The following is a 17,097-nucleotide window of genomic DNA, read 5'->3' on the forward strand; positions in this document are numbered from 1 at the left end:
GCAGCATCATTGCGGGCGAGCCCGAGCCACTCGCAGGCCGACACGGGACTGTTTGGTGCCCGTGTATACGTTCATTATGCGTGCGTGATGCCGTACGACAGGCAGCAACAGGGCCATAATGTCTGTACAAGTATCTCGGTAGGATATTTCACCTTGGTGTACGGAGGACGAGAGACGGGAGACATACATGTTGACAGTAGTAGCAGCTTGTAGGTCAGATACATGCAGGAGTTAACACCAAGAGAAGGGGATTCAAAGCGGGGAGAATAAAGGCCATATTATTGCGTACCGAGCCTCCATGAACTTCGAGGCTGCATCACCAGCTCAGAAGGGTTCAATGTTTATCGAAGATGAAGACCTATATTCACCAATTCTTGACATGGCTAAGAGAACCAAAATGCATATTACATACTCCCTCGAGTATTTCGCTTTTCGCCACAAAGTCGGATAATACGTACCCGTCCTGCTCATTGTTTGTCTCAACAAGCTTCAAACGCCCCGTGATGGTCACTCCTCGTGTTACGTATCGTGCCTCCATCCCGCTTGTCCGTCTGCATGGCGTCCATCTAACTTCAAGTTATTACGTACTCTCTGTACGACATATGAAGGCTTTGCGTAGCTCATCTCTTGCGCACTTCCGTGCCGCTAGCCGAGATGTTTCCACCTAGAGAGGAATCGCAACACGATTGTCATGTTCAGTTTTGCAACCTGACCACCTAAAACAAATCCATTTTCGACATGAATAGCAGGACCCAACTTCGCTCCGCGTCTTCATCGCACAATGTCCTGTGAAGATTGAGAAAGACAGGCACGGGCAGCTGCCACTTCTGCAGCGTCGTACCCCTGCCAAAGAGGGTCCTTGGCATCGTTCTTTCGCACAATATCGCCGAGTTTCTTCGTCGCAGCCAGGTTGAGCTGTTCGATTGTCGAGGTTTCGGGCAGGGACACCTCATCCGAATCTGATGACTTCTTTGGCTTCGAGCTCGGGTCGAGGAGTTTATCGGTGACCTGATCCAAGGGTTAGCGAACCTACTCTGGAACGACGATCTGTGACCTTCATACCCGTTTCAGTCCGTAGTAACCACGTAAGTAATCGTCGCACAGCTCAATGCTCCGGCAAAAGCGCTTCAAGCTTTCTGCGAGGTACGCTTGAGGGTTACCCTCGCTGGCAGACTCGGCAGCCATGAACTGGATTTCGCCTAGGCGGGCATGGAGCTAAAAGATTAGAGGTCAGTCATCATCAGCAATCGCTCCTCGAAACAGCACGTAAGTAACTCGGTTGAGGGTAGCTTACATTCCACGCGTTTGGCGCTATGACAAGTGCCTCCTCCTGAGCATAGATGGCTTGCGGGTACAGACCCTGAGACAGGTACAGGTCTGAGAGCTCTACCCAGGCCTCGGCGTCGGTAGTTGCGAAATCGAGGAATTGCACCAGCGCTTCGGTCGCTTGGGCTGTCCTTCCCATTGCACGAAGCAGCGCTATTCTCCTCTTCGAGATTGGCTGCGTACGATTAGTCTGGGTCCTTGGTCTGGGCCTCGCCGACTGCTTGAGGGGTACTCACGACGTTCGTGTTGTCATTGGCCAAGATAGCCTCGTATTCTTTCAACACCTTTTCAAGCTCGCTGTTGTCGGTCGCCTCGGCCTCCTTCACCAGGCCCTTGAGCGCTTCAATGCGGTCGTCGCTCCCTCCGAACCTAACCACCAATCTCTCAAGGCATTGGTGCGCCGTTGTATAGTCACCAGTTCGTAGACAGGCGAGCAAGAGGTTTTCGTATATTGTCCACGTCTTGGAGCTTTCTGGAGGAGAGAATAGCGAGAACAATGGAGATGCTGAGTATGACGCAGGGTTTTTCCGCAGGAACTCGGGGGCTTGTTGAGCTACCTGCAAAGCTTCGGCGTGGGAGAGACTGGCATGAGGTCGGAGCAATAGAGGTGGCATGTCGGCGGCTGTTGGAGCAATAAGAGGCGAGAGGTGCCAATCGCTATTCTTCACAGAATCCTGGAAATGGTGGCAGTAGCGGGCGGTGACGGGATCTTTGGTGTCGCGAAGAGAGTTCCAGTAGATACAGTAGGTAGGAAAGGTGCAGGTCAGCTCTTAACACATGATGCTATCGCAACTGTTAAGCTACCTATGCTCCACTTTATTCGCTATTCCCCACTTGCCCACCTTCTTTGCTTCCCACAGCGTGGCTTGTCCGGAATATCAAGATTCCGGGCCGATCCTGACTACCAATCAACTTAGAGCTTCTCCCACCCCACCTTGTCCACTCGACAATCGATAGTATAAGTTTTTCTTTTTTTCCCACTCCTCTCTTTTTTCTTTCGGTTCTTCTTCTCTGTCCATCTTTTTCTTCTCGTCGCAAAGAAAGATCGCTTTTCAAGGTGATATTTTCACCTTCAGCAGCCGACAAGGCACTCGCGAGTCTTTCTCTGTAAAGCTCTATGCGTTGTCGGATCAGCTGCAGCGATGATCGACGTGGAAGCGGGCAGTGCAGCTGGCTCGGGGCTGGACGATATGGCTGCTCTCAAAGCGGCGGCTGAGGCCGTTGAGGCTGTTGAGACTGCCGAAGCCCAGACTGCCGAAGCTGAGGCTTCCAACGTTGAGTCCGAGGCTGAAAAGTCAGAGGCTCAAAACAATGTGCCGCCTCACCGATCGCATGATCCCGCGAACAATCTGAAGCGAAGCGATCCCTTCCAGTTTGGCAGCCGTTACCTGGAAGCCGGAGACGATGTCTTCGAGTTCAATGCCTGGGACCACGTCGAGACTGACGATGCTTACAAGCAGTATGCGGAGGGGCAGCTGGAGAAGCAGCGTCAGTCTCCCGTGTCCGACTTTGACAAGAGTAAGTTTTTGTCCCCTAGACTGGTTTTCTGGTCCTCCACTCGGTCGTGTGATGATACACATACCAAATGCATAGTTCATCTGAGTAATCTGATGAAAAACCTTACCTTCAATTCTTTCGCTCCCATCTGACATGCCGACCATTCTTCTACCTTTGTCCTTTACATCGACATCTTCTGTATACGGTGTTGCTAACATGGGCATCAAGACAGGTTCAACTCAAACCCGGCCATGTGGTGGAACAAGTTCTACAAGAACAACACGGCCAACTTCTTCAAGGACCGCAAGTGGCTCCAGCAAGAGTTTCCCATCTTGGCCGAAGTAACCAAGGAAGATGCCGGACCACAACTCATCCTGGAGATTGGCGCAGGGGCGGGTAACACCGCCTTCCCGGTCCTCGCCAACAACAAGAATCCTCTGCTGAAGATTTATGCGTGCGACTTTTCCAAGCAAGCCGTAGAAGTCATGCGCAATAGCGAAAACTATGATACCAAGCACATGCAAGCCGATGTCTGGGACGTCGCTTCAGACAGCCTCCCGCCCGACGTCGAGGAGGGTACAGTAGACCTGGCCATTATGATTTTCGTATTTTCCGCATTGTCGCCCCGAGAATGGACGCAGGCAGTGCGGAACGTTTATAGAGCCCTGAAGCCCGGAGGAGTGGTCTGCTTCCGAGACTATGGAAGAGGTGATCTAGCTCAAGTCCGCTTTCGAAAGGGACGTTACATGGAAGAGAACTTCTACATCCGCGGAGACGGCACCCGCGTGTACTTTTTCGATCAAGATGAACTTGCCGGCATCTGGTCAGGCCCGGAAGACGCCGAAGAGACGGACGTGCCACGATTTGCGATTGAGAAGCTTGGCGTTGACCGGCGTTTGCTCGTGAATAGAGCTGAGAAGATTAAGATGTATCGCTGCTGGCTTCAGGGGCAATTTAGAAAGAAATAGAACGATTTATTAGACAACAAAGAGAAACATACAAAATGAAGAAAATAAGATACAAAAATGAACAGTGATCAGGACCAAAGAGTGGAAGAGAAACGTTGTGTCATTGATATCCGATCAGCGTCAACTGACTTGTTCCTTTTGCTCAGTAGAGGAGCGTCTCCCGGACTTTGTCGCGCTGGTGCTGGTCAAAGCCGATGGAATCGAGGTAGCTGTCCAAGCCTCCATGGTTCTCCTTGATATGGCGCTCGATGGAAGAGATCATGTCCTTTGCAGTGCCGGCCCACTGGTCCGTCAGCCCGATCTCGTGGATCTCTACGAGCATCTGGGGGCGGCTGGGCATGAGCGCGTCGTCAGTGAGGAAGTAGTCGTGCTCGATGGCGGCTATGGGGATGTCGAGAATCATCAACACCAAGGCGCATATGAGACCTGCCAGGCGTTGGTAAGCTCATCGTCATGGCCGTGATACACCTAGATAGACAGGGGGGAGCTGTCATGAGAAAGGAGAGAGAGCGCATCTTACCCGTGCGATCCTTGCCCTGGGTACAGTGTATGATGCAGGGCAGCGTCTGTGGCGATGTATAGAACGAGAGGGCTTCTCGGAGCTCTGGGCCACAGTGATCGAGCGTGTCGAGGCCGAGGCGGACGAGGCCACGAGGCAGCATTACCTGACGGCTGAGAACCCTGATGGCCTCTATGCGGTATTGGAAGACGAAGAAGAAGATGACTTTGCTTTGAAAGGGGTGAACAGCCGCGGAGTGGTTATGATTAGTCTACGGGCCTGAAGCCGGCGAAAAGGGGGGAGAGAAGAACTCGTACAAAAAGTCCCACCACGATAGCAGGCTCAGCAGATGCCTCTCGAAGGCTCTGCCATTGATCTTGATGCCGTGGTACTCGACTCCTGGGATTTCATCGTCTGCTGCAGAACGCCGGTGCTTTCTGATTTGCTTCAGGATCTCGGTCCTAATGAGTTGAGAGATGAGCTTGGGCTTGCTGGGGGTTGCTTTTTCGCTTTCGTCATCTAGAAGTAGAGAATTACTTACTTTGTGCGCAAATCGACGATTGTTTTGATGCCTAGCTGGTCGTGGATGAGCTCCTTGTCTGCAGTCGTGGCATCGTCTGGTTATCGATGGACGAGGAAAAGTAAGCTTCATGAACTCTTTTGAAAAACTTTCTTCCTTTTTTCCACCCTGTTCTCAGAGTGGCATCACAACTCGTACCTAGTCTTCCAGATCGAAAGAAGAGGCCCTCTCGGATGGTTCTGCACGATTATCAATCAGTTCATATGGCCATCAGTACATAGGGATGCGAGGCGAGGGTATCGTGTGTGGCTCGGACCTCTTCTTCAAAAATTGGTTGATAGTTTTGCCGACGTCCCTGAAATTGGGGACGTTTTGCAGCTGGGATTCGGGCTCCATGGTTGAACTTGAGTTGAGGCGTGGATGAAGCTGTTCCTTTCCCCTTCTTTATATGCTGTTGCTGTTTACTGCTGTGGTTTGCTTGATATAAAAACTAAGGGCTCGCTGTTGCACACAGATACTGGAAAACATTGACAAACGGGTGAGAGAGTGCAGGGTTTTCTTTGTTGCCGTGGTGTTTGCCTGTTTGTTTGCTTGGTTGTCAGCAACGCTAATATTACTGTTCGACTACCGTGATGACCTACCCTGGATACATGGCTTTTTTTTTCCCACTCCTCTCCCTTTCTTCTCTGTTCTGAAAGCAACTCTTCAGAGTCCAGGTGGTCTCACGTATTGAAGTAATTGTGGGAATAAAAGGGTTGTGTTTCATTTGTTCGGATCATCTTCCAGCTGTCAATCTGCGGCTGCAGTTCGATACTAAGCGAGAGCGTATCGACGGTTGTATTAACCAAGCATCATCATCACAACGACCATCATCTTTTGTAGATATAGACTTTAAGTGAGGATCTCTGGAAAGATTCCGTAAACATAAGAGTGTGTCTGATGCCTCTTCTTCCCTTTCCTCCGTAGTAACCTACGGCTACTCCGTAGGGCTTCTAAATCCTCAGGCGGCTACAGGTATAGTCACATCTGCTGGAGCAACAGTTGCCTGTATGGAAATGCTTAAATGCTTGGAGGCTGAAATGGCTGAAAAAGAGGCTGCGCCAGTGAAAAGCCATGACTTTGGCTCACGGAGAAAGTACTTCACCCATCCATCCAGTCTGAAGGATTTCGAGTCGCACATAAGGTAGGCTAAGCCTGAGGGTTCGACGTTACGTCATTGTGCTCAGCCCCCAAAGGAAGCCAGACGAGATCGAGGCCATTGAGGGCTTTAGCATATCTTATTGTAGTACCTATGCTGTCGATTGGGCCTCACTCCTGGAGCTTGGTCGGTTTACTGCTCACGGAGGAAAGGTGACTGAAGATGATAGAACTTGCCCATCGCCCCCATGTCAGCCGGCTGTGTTGGGGTCGAGCTCAGAACGACTCCTTACTTCCGTCGTATAATGAATGGTAGAGAGAGCGTCTGGTCTTACTCTAGGTAAGGTAGACTCGTCAGATGCTCGCTTGGCGAAGCATAAGCCTCAAGCGATATAATGTGTAATCATGATCCAATACAAACCTTTGGGTTTTGTTACATGCCATTTCCAAGGTACTAGTACCTAGTAATAGCACATGGCGTACTGGATACGAATTAGTCGGAACAGGCTGTCAATTAGATCCCACATGTGCAGTACTTACTCAGTGGAATCAAGCAGTGCCTTATTCGGTAACCCTCCTCGAGAACGACAACACCAGGTTTGCCGTCCACGGAATGCTAATGTGCCTACCCGTCTCAGCTGTGTTCCCCAAGAGGGCAAGGGGGGCCGATCGACACGAGCTGCTGGCAGGGATGGGAAGGGATCTTGATCGTATTGCACGTACGAGTACGTATCGTATATACACGTACTGATGTACTGTACAGGTAGAGTCGAGACTCGGCTTGAATGATGCAGCGAGAAGCAGAGAGAGATGATTATAAGCATCCGTCTCCGCCTGAAGCTGCGGACTAGCCGGGCCCTAACGAACAGGAGCTGGCCGGGACTTGCGAGATGGCAGCTTGGAAATGCCTGCAAGAAGGGCGCTGGAGCTGGAATAGCGTCATGCACCAGCATCTAGCTCGAGCCCCATGACGTCAGGCCTGGCGCTGGAGCGTCTCTCTGCTTGTTTCTGGCATGTGTCTTGGCTGTTTTGCCGTTGTTTTTGATCTGTATGTACTTGGATAGTCAGTACTATCCCTGCACGGGAAGCGATTAGTCGAAGCTCCTCGTTCAGCTATAAGTCGGTTGGTAGTGCCTTTACCTGGTGAAGCTGCGGAAGAGCAAGAGTTGGAGGTACAAAGGACCAAGTACCGCCAAGTGCGAGAATGAAGTCCCATCATCATTCTATTTCGATGATGGAATGAACACGGCCATCCTCAGGTGGTGCCTTCCACTTTGCCAGCGCCTTGCTTTTATTCCTTTAGGAGTACTTAAGCCCATCTATTCCGTCCATCTCTGCTTTAGTACCTGGGCAGTAGACGTGCTCTGCCATAATATCTCTGCCTTGTTCAGGCATCGCGACTGCTATTGACGCTGTATTTATTAATTCATTTTATCGTCGCCACGGCCATTCATTCATTAATTCATTCATCCACGCCTCGCGTCTCTCCGTGGCTGCCGCCGCCTGCCTGTTGCGCCCTGCAGGACGCTGCCATCCGTACAACCCGCCAATCCGCCTCGCGAAACGACATCGAGAAGCGACGAAACCTGCTGACGCTGGCTGATCCGAGACAGTCAGATAGTACTACAGTGCCTGGCCTGACTTCTCGCTTTTGCCTCGCCTCGCCTCGCTGCGCCTGTGCAAGTACATAAGGAAGAAACAAAGACCTGCCAAAACAGGCGACGAACGACGACTCTCTCGACACGACCACGACGATCGACTCCATAGGCTCAAAGCGGCAACAACCTCTTCTCACCTACCTACCTACGATATTAGCCATCCATCCATTGCGACCCGTCCATTCTTTTTGACACACGATCTACCTACGGTACCTTGTTATTCATACAGCAGAAATTCTCCTGCATCCTCGTACCTTCTCGTACTCACGTCGTATCGCGCCCGTCCTTGTCAGTGCAGCGTCACTTGACCAGCACCGCGACATCCTTCTTTCGGATTGGCGGCAGCTCACTAACCGCCTTTTCCCTCGTCTGGCCTCGTATCTGATCTGGAGTCACCCCACCCCGACGGGGCCTGGATGATGCAAACAGCTGCAGAAGCTGGGGAAGAAGGGCGGCCATCGCCATCCGTGGCAGTGGCAAAGTCACCCTCGCGTCCTCATGGGTCGGAATCCCACAGTCAATGTATGTGTTAACCCGGCGGTGGTGAGAGGAAGGGAGAGGGACCAGAGGAAGAGCAAAGGAGCGAATGAAGCACCATTCCGCTCCCTCCCCTCTTCACTTCCCGCTTTTGTTTCTTTCTGTCATTCTTTTTTCGCTTCTTCATAGTATGTTGGCGAGCTCCGTCATATGCTTCCGTCTGGGTGCTTTATCCCGCCGTAGGACTTGCTTCTCGTGTTGGCCCTCGTTGTCCCGTGTCTAAGCGGCACGTCGGCTCCAAATGTTCGCCGTCATCTCGTCGTTCGCATATGTTTCCGGCCCTTCTTGCTGACTTCGTATCGCAGTTTCGACCGCCGGTAGGCTCAAATACGCCGATCCGCGCAGCCTCCCAAGCTTTCCGTCCTCCGGTCTGAGCCCAGGCGGCGCAGCAGCCAGCGCGGCAGCATCTCTTGGCTGGTTCACCCACAAGCCCGTTGAGACGTGGAAGCCGGACAAGGCGTCATCGGCATCGGCCGCCGCAGTTTTGGCCAAGGACTATAAGATGTCGCCGCTGTGGGAGCCCACCATGGACGGAACGGGCACCAAGGCGGCCGTGCTGGCTGTCGGCTCTGCCAACACCGCGTACAGACAATCGAGCGTCAAGAAGCCGTCGTACGACTCATGGGGCAATTCGGCCGCGACGCAGGCTTTCAGCGCCAACGCGAGGCGGCCAGACCCGGAGCCGGAGCCGGTCACGCTGACCACATCTCACGGGAGCTCTGCCGCCACGCAGGCGTTCCATGCGAGCCGACTGCAATCGGCCAAAGCGGCCAGCTCACCGCCCGGCTCTCCCAGGGAGAAGTCTCTGGTGGCTGCTAGAGGAGCCATGTCTCCCTCGAAGCTCGGCACACCTCGCTCGAGACTCCGGTCATACTCCAATCCTCAGGAATCGTACTACCCCAACGCAACCAAGGCTTCGGCGAGTGCTCTGAATGGGGCATCCATAGCTCATCGTGCTGCGATGAACAAGCCCGCAGAAGTCGAGGATACTGGCGCCATTCCAGTCACCACCATGACCCGCAACATGTTCACATCACACCCCCTTATTGGACCTGAAGCTGATGAGCAGACCAACAATGAGAGGATTCACCAGTCAGCAGTCGAGATGGCAAAGAAGATGTACAGGCAGCAGCAGAGCCGGCGCGAGAGCGATGGCCGGGACTCCGGAGCTGGAGAGACTTCGGCGAATGGCTACGTCGACTTACAGGAAGCGGCATACAGGCAAGCGCAGGAACGTCTCGCCAAGCTCCAGGATGAGCACGAGAGAAATCGACGATACCATGAATACTACGGCGCAGATAAGCCCCTGCGCCGCCGGTTTACCATTGTCAACAAGCTGCGCCGTCGATCAGCCAGTGACAGCGACATGGAAGGTCGCGCTCGCTCCGATTTGATACGCCAGCAAATGACCCTGTTCTCCTCCAGGCTTGACCAGGTGGACGAGGAGAAGCGCCAAAGAGATCGAGAAGCTCTCTACACAGCTGCGCAGCGCAACGTCAAGGCCAGCCTGCAGGGAATGGATGAAAAGGTCTATTTCGATACTGGAAAGATGAACCCCGCGGTTTTGGGTGACTGGCAGTTCAGAGCCCAGCAGGCTGCCCAGCTTCGGCACGACACAAGAACAGAAGGCGATGGCAGGGTGGATATTGGAGGCGGAGTGTTCATGGACGCGGATGAAATCGATGCCATCGCCGCCAGGAGAGTACGGCCCGTGCTAGATGACATCCACGAAAAGGCCGAGGCCGAACGGGAGCGTGTGGCGTCGGCTCGAATGGAAGAAGAAGCAAACAAAGCCGAGGCCGAGAGGGAGAAGGCCCGCGAACGTGAGCTGAAAGATCTTCAAAAGAAGGCCAAAGGTAAGTGGAGAAACTGATGCCAAACCTTGTCTCAGTCTGTTTGTGTGGTTGCGAAATCGTTCTGACACGCTCTGCCAATAGAAGAGGACAAGCAACAAGAAAAGGCCAGAAGGCAGCAAGAAAGGGAAGAGGAGAAACATAGGAGAGAAGAAGAGAAGATGGCCAAAGCCGAACAGAAGAAACTGGCCAAGGAGGAAAGGCGAAAGCCCAAGACGGAGCCGGAGGCGGCTACAGGTGCCTTTGATCCAACATTGCAGGGGGAGACGGCAGGAAGAGAGGCAGATACGCAGAGCAGGCGAATTTCCCACGTGCCAGAAGTTACTACTCCTCCCGCGCAGCAGGAGACTGCCGCAGACCTCACCGACAGCTCACCAAAGAAGTCACCCGAAACACCCACGTCACCGACGGCGCGAGTCAAGGGCTGGATCAAGAACCGATTCTCGCGGGGCAAGTCCCTCAGCGAGCCAGACGAGAAGAAGAAGAGCTTCGTTGGCGGCGCTGCGCTGAGGGAGCCCGGCCCGGGTGGCAGCACGGCCAGCCTGGACAACCGCTCGACCAGCATCAGGGAGGTTACGCTTGCAGGGAGAGGAGCCCCAGAGACTGGGGGAGTCCCGGGGACTGCCGATGTTCATCCTCATCTTTTGAACAGGGACTCTCGCGGCGTAAGCCCTGTCAGTTCGGGAAGCGGCAGAAGCAGTGATATCGAGAGCTTCGAGACGCCTCAGCCCATTATGGATCAACCTCCGCGACAAGGGAACAGCCCCATGCGGGACTCTCGGTTCAGAGAAATGATGGATCAATGATTTTTCCTGCTGTTTTCATTTTTGAGGCCAATCACTACGACATAGTTGAGGAGGGCTGGTACATATATACGGTGATGGTGGTTGGCAGATATCCCTGGGTTTTCATCTCCCGTGTTCTTGCTCTCTTATACCAATAGTTAGCGCTACTTTTTATGTGGTTAAATAGCTGTATTAGTCATGAGTAACCAGTCATAAGTGAACAGAAGATTGTCGACGGAGGTGCATCAAGTCAGGAGATCAAGCGAAGGGGGTTCAACGAGGACGTGCGCTCGCCTGACGGTGAGACTGTCGGCAATCTTAAGAGTGTATGCATGATGGTATCTCATTATCAAGTCAATAACAAAATAGGGTACATAATCTAAGAATACATTATTATTTGTTGTGAACCACTGTACATCCGACCCATGGAAGTAAAATGTTCCATAATAACAAGAAAACTCCGTTGAACGCCCTGTTGGATGCTTCTGAACTCCGTTTTCTTTCCCCTCTTCGTCACTCGTACACTCGCGAAAATAAACAAAAAACCAAACCAGACGTAAAAAGCGTAAACGTAGGAAAGAGTTCCGCTGTTCTCTACTCAGCTCATGCAACTCATTCATCGAAAGTCATATCGGTTAATCTCCCGGTTGTCGGTGTAGTCGTTGTTGTAGTCGCCGTCCTGGCTATTGTTTGCCGACTCCATCTCGTGCTCGTGGTGCTTTGTGAAGCGCGCGGTGACGGGCTTGGTGCGGATGGCGGGCAGGAGGTCGACGACGAAGGAGAGGATGTAGAATGTGAAGATGAAGGCGATGACCCACTCGAAGACGGCGGCGACGTTTTCGTTGTCGCTCCAGTTGGTGGCGACGAAGACGATGGCGAGGACGAACTCGACGATGACGAAGGTGAGCTTGATGTAGAAGGAGATTTTGAGGATGCGGTGCTGGCGGTTGTCTGTAGGAGGACATATGTATGAGCATTCTGGTGCTGACTTGTAGGATATCATTTTCATTGGTAAACTTACATAGACCCAGATCGTAGTACTCCCAGCAGATAAAGACGGCGGAAATGAGGTAGCCGGCAATGAAGAGCAGGAGGAAGATGTCGTGCGCCTTGTGGTGGTGGTGCGTGTCAAAGATGGACAGGAGGATCAGGCCGGCGGTGCCGATGATGGCGAAGACGATGCTGACGACGGCCAGGACCTTTTCCTTGACGGTGGTGTTGGGCACGAGGCGGCCGTTGTGCCGCAGCCAGCGCTCCGAGGCGAAGGCGAGGTCGAGGAAGACGGTGGTGACGGCGGAGCCGGCGATGAAGAGGGGCTTTAGCTTGCTGGCGCCGATGTCGCTGATGAAGGCGATCTGGTCGTCGCTTCCCATCCACGAGTAGTGGGTTGTGTTGGTGTCGACGACCCAGTAGAGGAGCAGGCCGAGGAGCATGCCGCACCAGACGAGGCTGGAGATGACGGGGAGGATCTGGGGGGTTTGCGCGTTTGGTTAGCAAGTGGCTTTCGGTGTTGTCTTGGGTTCGGGGTGCCTTACCCAGTAGGATACGAAGCCTCTGGCAGCCATGGCGGTTTGGCTGGTATCTTGTTGTTTCGTTTGTGGCTGGCTGGGCTGGGCTGGGCTGGCTGGGTTGGGGTTGGTTCTCGTCTTCTATGAGGGATTGGAGGATGAGGCTACAGCGGACAGTTTGCTCTGGTGTATATCAACTACTGGAGAGTGAATAAGCGCTGTGACGGAAAACAATAAACGAGGGCCTGGGAATGAAGAAGAAGAAAATGAAGAGAAAGGAAAAGCCGCGATTATCAGGAGAGCGAGCTACAAGTACTACCAAGCCGAAAAAGCACGGAGAGCGGACCACTGCTTGTGCCCGGGTTCTAGTGTGTACCTGCGATTTGTAGTGCAATCCTGCTTCTTCCGCGAGCTTCTGCAAGTATTCACTCATCCCATCTCCCCCCAATTAACCCATCATGCTACATAACGTACCATGGCACCTCCGTCCTCCGTCTTACTAAAACACGTGGAAGCGCAAGCAAAGGCACAACACACATGCGTATCCCTTTTTCTTGGCACACGCGACCCTTGACGCAGTTTGGCCATCGATGACGTATGACGTAGGGCTATGACGGAAGCGACTTTGCGCTAGTGGCGGGTTTGACGGGTGTTCCGGGGGACGCTTGTCTTGTTTGGGTAGGCGGGGTTACCGATCCGGAGGCCGAGGAGCCGTGTGATTGGGTTGGGATTTTATGATTTTATTCTTCTTGGATTTCCATTTTTTTTTCTTCTTCTTTTTGCCCGTCTTGTTTGTGCTTTCTCGGGAGAAAGGGACCAATTAGTCATGATGACTTCGTCTTGTGGTGGCTTGGGTTTTCTGTCAGATGGCGCAGGCTGTGGCGTGGATGAAGCGGACTTTTCGATGCGTTCTCTGGTGGCTTCGCTGAAGAGGAAGAAAGGAAGCAGATGAAAGGCCCGGGAGGGTTGTTAGCTGGCTACTAATAGGTGGGTTCGATTCCTGAACAGTGTCTGCTCTCTGGTGGTTGCTACTAGTACCTCGTCTGAGAGAAGGGAGGGATACAATGTGTCTGCTTGTCTTAGCCTCCATACAAAGCTCCTGATATATCCGCCGAAACTAAACCTTCCTGTTTCGGCCTGTTAAAGTTGTGTTCGCTCATCGTTGCTCTGTGTCTCTAACGGCTGTCGAGATTGGAAAACGTTTCGAATGGGCGATGAGTCGTTGCTTGCCCATGCTTTCAAGCGGTTTAAATGTTCCCGAGCACATCCAGCCTGGAGCAGGCATTGGTCCAGCAGCTTCTCATTGTGCACGTATTCACGCCGCAAGGATATCTCTAATTCTCGCCTAAAAGTCCTCCATAAGGATGTCGTTAGCCGCATATATCCGCTCCATGCCTCCTCGCGGAACTCTAGGAGCTCCTGAAGTGCCTTCTCCGCCTCCTCGTCTTGCCCAAGGGCATTCGTTGTAACAGCGTGGCAAGCTGCCTTGGAACTTATATCCGGATAATTCTTGCCGAGCGACTTCTCACGAAGCTCAATGACTTGCCTCTGTACGTTTTGTGCCTCTTCATCGTGACCGAGTAGACGAAGGATCGTCGCGAGGTTGTCCATGTTGATCAGTGTGCGCGGATGACCTTCACCTAGCACCTTGACATGAAGCTCGTGCAACTGGCGGAACATTTTCTCTGCCTCCTTCGGCTTGCGTTGATCAGCCAATAATTTTGCGATGCTGTTCATCGTGACCAGTGTACTAGGATGATGTTCGCCCACAAGTTCCTTACGAAGTTCGAGTGTTTGTCGCTGTATTTTCTCCGCCTCTTCAAGTCTCTCTGCTGAAACAAGTATGAGCGCAACCACATCTCTGTTGGACAGTGTGGATGGATGAGTTTTGCCAAACGTCTTCTCCCAGAAGTCGATCACCTGCCAACTCATCCGCTCTGTTGGCTCATCTCGGGTTTCCACACAATTCCCAAACATCACCTTTCTGAAAAGGTACATGTATGCTTCTTCTCTGTCGCCCGCGGACTCGTCTACAAGCTTTAGGACAGCCCGGGCATGCGTTAGAAGGCCCACCCAGGTGCCCATTTCATAAAGGCTAGTTGGGAACGGAAACACTTGGTTAAGCCGACGGATGGCGGATCTCGTGCACTGCTTCAGTTGCCCTTCTTTTTCCAGCCAGTTTCGCATGGCTAGTCGCACAAGGCGATGCATATCAAAGGAGTCACACCCCTCCCGCTGCGCAATAAACGCATATGCCTTGAGCGTGCCAATTGCGTCTATGGCGTCGATAGCTTTGGCTGGGGGCAGAAAAGACTTGGGAATACCCTTCTCCGCCAGCATGCTCATAAACTTGAGGTATTCCGCTGCCAGCGGGTTGTGTTTCAATATTTGGTTGAACGAGATTAGCCACGTTGTGGCCACGGGATTTTGAACCTCCCTATATCGATGTCGATCCTCGAAATCTCGGCTGAGTAGGTCAATCATGTCTTTATCGTCCGACTCACAGAGCCCCAGGTATTCAACGGTGGAGATGTACTTCGCCGCCATGTATGCCGAAGCCTGTCGAATGGCCAGCGGTAAGTTTGCGAGCAAGTCAAGCAATCTCTTTGTAGCCTCTGTGTTGCTTGTCTGGCTCTCTGTCAAGCCGTGCTGCAGCAGGCTCAAGGCCTCATCTTGTCCCATTTCGACGACATGGATAATGTTCCTTGACGGAATGTCGAGCCGCACCGCTGCCTCGTGATTTCGTGTCGTGAAGAGAATCGAACCTCTCCGACTGAATGGCATATGGGCTGAGAGTCCAGCAGCGCCAAAAAGCAGCGTGACATCATCCGCGTTATCGACAACTAAGAGCCAGCTGCCACTGCTCTCTTCGGATAAAGCAGCCTTGACGAGCTGCTTGACGTCGGCGCCATTGTCATCGATATTCTTGACCTTGAGATGTTTGCCAATATCGCGATAGGCAGACTCAAAACTGGCCGCGTCCAAGGCCGGCACCCAGAAGACGGAGCAGTCGGGATGCTCGTTACGGATGAGATATGAAGCCTCTATCGCAAGCTGCGTCTTGCCAACTCCTCCAAGGCCTTCAAGAGCGGTTCTTTGGCAGTCATCCTTGTTTGCGCTTGGTCGAATCTTTTCCACGAGCTCTGACAGGATGCTCTGTCTCCCAACAAAATCCTGGTTACGTCCAAAGGGGACCAGAAAATGAGACTCTGGTGGTTCATCATCAAGCCGGACACTGTCTCTCTCCAATTGGATGGGCCGTTCCCCTCTATCCGTTTGGATATATCGTTCGAGAATAGCCTTGGAAGCAGATGCCGCCGTTGCTGCCGCAAAGTCCTGCCACTTCTTGTCCTTGTGGCAATCGGCATAGTCGCACACGCCCTTGACCACGATGCATGGTATTTCCTCCCACACACCGGCCCCTTCCATCTCAAACGCAATAACGCCTTCTTCCCTGGCGATTCTGTCGCGGTCTTCTCCCGACTTCATCACCGTATCACCTGACGCAACGGTCCCAATGTGAATGGCCGGCGTTGTCGCCTTGTCTTGCTTGTCGTGCTCGTCTTGCACCCTGAGTCGCTTCCTCGGAACCAGGTATTCCCCATTGCATCCCAGCTCATCGCACGACAAGCCAAGCGCCTTATCGCATGCCGGGTCGTTTCTCCCATGACACTTGCTGCAGATGCAAGTCGCCGAATCGCGGTGCTTGTGACGATAGCTCGATTCGAATTGCCTATCTTCGGATATCCCAGGATACTCATACTTGGCTTGATGATCTAGAGCCCTTTCCTGGAGCTGCTTGAGGAAATGGGAGGTCTTGTCTCGAAGCTTATCTCGGCCGTTGACTGTGTCGAATATCGCCAAAAGGCTGCTGATGTTTCTGTCATTTTTTCTGAGATTGTCTTGGACGGTGTCTTTGCGTGAAAACTTATCGGGATATCTCCTGCCAAAGTCGTATTGAACAAGAGACTTGCTGATCACAACATCGCCTAGCAGAATCTCTTCTCGGCCATTGTAGGGCACGCCGCCACAGATTCCTGCGAGAATCACGAGCCTCAGACCTCGATAGCTTGTCCGCATGTGAGCGGCCGCAGAGGCGGCGTTGATCTTGCCCATGTGAGGCAAAAGCGCAAGCACAACATCATGCTTGCCCATACGACCCGTCGTATAGACGTTAGGGTCTCCGGCCGCCCTCTTATATGGATCGCCGTCTTCATCCCAGAACTCGTCGAAGAGGAGAGCAACGGCGTCGTACTCGAGCGGCAACGCACAGATGATGGCGACTTCAAAGTCTTCGCGGCACGAAGGTCGTGATGACATGATGAAGATTTGATTCTGTTTCTTTCTGCTTGGGCATCAAGGATCCCGGCCGGTCGTTGTATCTGATGGGCTTGCTTGTTGGTTGAGGCCCGTCGACTTAGCTGATGAGCAGCTCTCTCACCACGGCTCTGGCAGCACATAAACTTGATTACGATGGCCGGGCGAAGTCGATGAGTGTATCTTCAGGTTGGTATAGCAAATCTCGCCGCCATACCACGCGGAGGATTGAAGCCCGAAGGAAGGTGAACCAATTATGAAGCGACAACCCCGCCCTGCTGATTGTAGGCCTTACGCATGGTAGCTGCAGCAACAGCTTGGCGGGCAAGTTGTTTGTGTGTAAACTTTCTCGAAATTCTGTACCAGATGACCGTATCGGAAACGTTCACGGTCGGAAGAGCTGATATGAGAGGTATGTGTAATATTGACTGATCGAGTAAGCTTTCTGTTCCCAGACCGAGGATGATCGAGATCCATATTAGGACTACCTTA

The 17,097-nt window shown here is 52.7% G+C and overlaps 6 protein-coding genes across 6 annotated transcripts; 2 read left to right on the top strand and 4 right to left on the bottom strand.

Annotated features, from left to right (window-relative positions):
* Nucleotides 1–771: 771 nt before the first annotated feature.
* Nucleotides 772–1,940, bottom strand: BBK36DRAFT_1172072 (hypothetical protein; the record flags this gene model as incomplete). Its single annotated transcript, XM_024895674.1, has 4 exons — nt 772–1,008; nt 1,063–1,215; nt 1,295–1,501; nt 1,563–1,940. 4 exons carry the CDS (start codon nt 1,938–1,940, stop codon nt 772–774), a joined length of 975 nt encoding a protein of 324 aa, XP_024746094.1.
* Nucleotides 1,941–2,516: 576 nt separating this feature from the next.
* Nucleotides 2,517–3,791, top strand: BBK36DRAFT_1128115 (methyltransferase; the record flags this gene model as incomplete). The annotated part of the gene is made up of 3 exons (XM_024891583.1): nt 2,517–2,555; nt 2,622–2,844; nt 3,052–3,791. 3 exons carry the CDS (start codon nt 2,517–2,519, stop codon nt 3,789–3,791), a joined length of 1,002 nt encoding a protein of 333 aa, XP_024746095.1.
* Nucleotides 3,792–3,933: 142 nt separating this feature from the next.
* Nucleotides 3,934–5,206, bottom strand: BBK36DRAFT_1128392 (hypothetical protein; the record flags this gene model as incomplete). Its single annotated transcript, XM_024891610.1, has 6 exons — nt 3,934–4,217; nt 4,312–4,520; nt 4,608–4,751; nt 4,832–4,907; nt 5,009–5,049; nt 5,127–5,206. The coding sequence occupies 6 exons, from the start codon at nt 5,204–5,206 to the stop codon at nt 3,934–3,936; spliced, it is 834 nt and encodes a 277-aa protein (XP_024746096.1).
* A 3,066-nt stretch (nt 5,207–8,272) lies between these two features.
* BBK36DRAFT_1162563 (hypothetical protein) lies at nt 8,273–10,801 on the top strand (the record flags this gene model as incomplete). Its single annotated transcript, XM_024894453.1, has 3 exons — nt 8,273–8,321; nt 8,448–9,998; nt 10,080–10,801. 3 exons carry the CDS (start codon nt 8,273–8,275, stop codon nt 10,799–10,801), a joined length of 2,322 nt encoding a protein of 773 aa, XP_024746097.1.
* A 595-nt stretch (nt 10,802–11,396) lies between these two features.
* On the bottom strand, nt 11,397–12,345 carry BBK36DRAFT_1128171 (hypothetical protein; the record flags this gene model as incomplete). The annotated part of the gene is made up of 3 exons (XM_024891586.1): nt 11,397–11,731; nt 11,802–12,249; nt 12,316–12,345. 3 exons carry the CDS (start codon nt 12,343–12,345, stop codon nt 11,397–11,399), a joined length of 813 nt encoding a protein of 270 aa, XP_024746098.1.
* A 1,190-nt stretch (nt 12,346–13,535) lies between these two features.
* BBK36DRAFT_1172077 (purine and uridine phosphorylase) lies at nt 13,536–16,608 on the bottom strand (the record flags this gene model as incomplete). Its single annotated transcript, XM_024895675.1, has 3 exons — nt 13,536–13,560; nt 13,697–13,780; nt 13,811–16,608. 3 exons carry the CDS (start codon nt 16,606–16,608, stop codon nt 13,536–13,538), a joined length of 2,907 nt encoding a protein of 968 aa, XP_024746099.1.
* Nucleotides 16,609–17,097: the final 489 nt, after the last annotated feature.

The sequence above is a fragment of the Trichoderma citrinoviride genome (genome assembly GCF_003025115.1).
Source record: "Trichoderma citrinoviride strain TUCIM 6016 unplaced genomic scaffold BBK36scaffold_15, whole genome shotgun sequence".
NCBI classification, from domain to species: domain Eukaryota; kingdom Fungi; phylum Ascomycota; class Sordariomycetes; order Hypocreales; family Hypocreaceae; genus Trichoderma; species Trichoderma citrinoviride.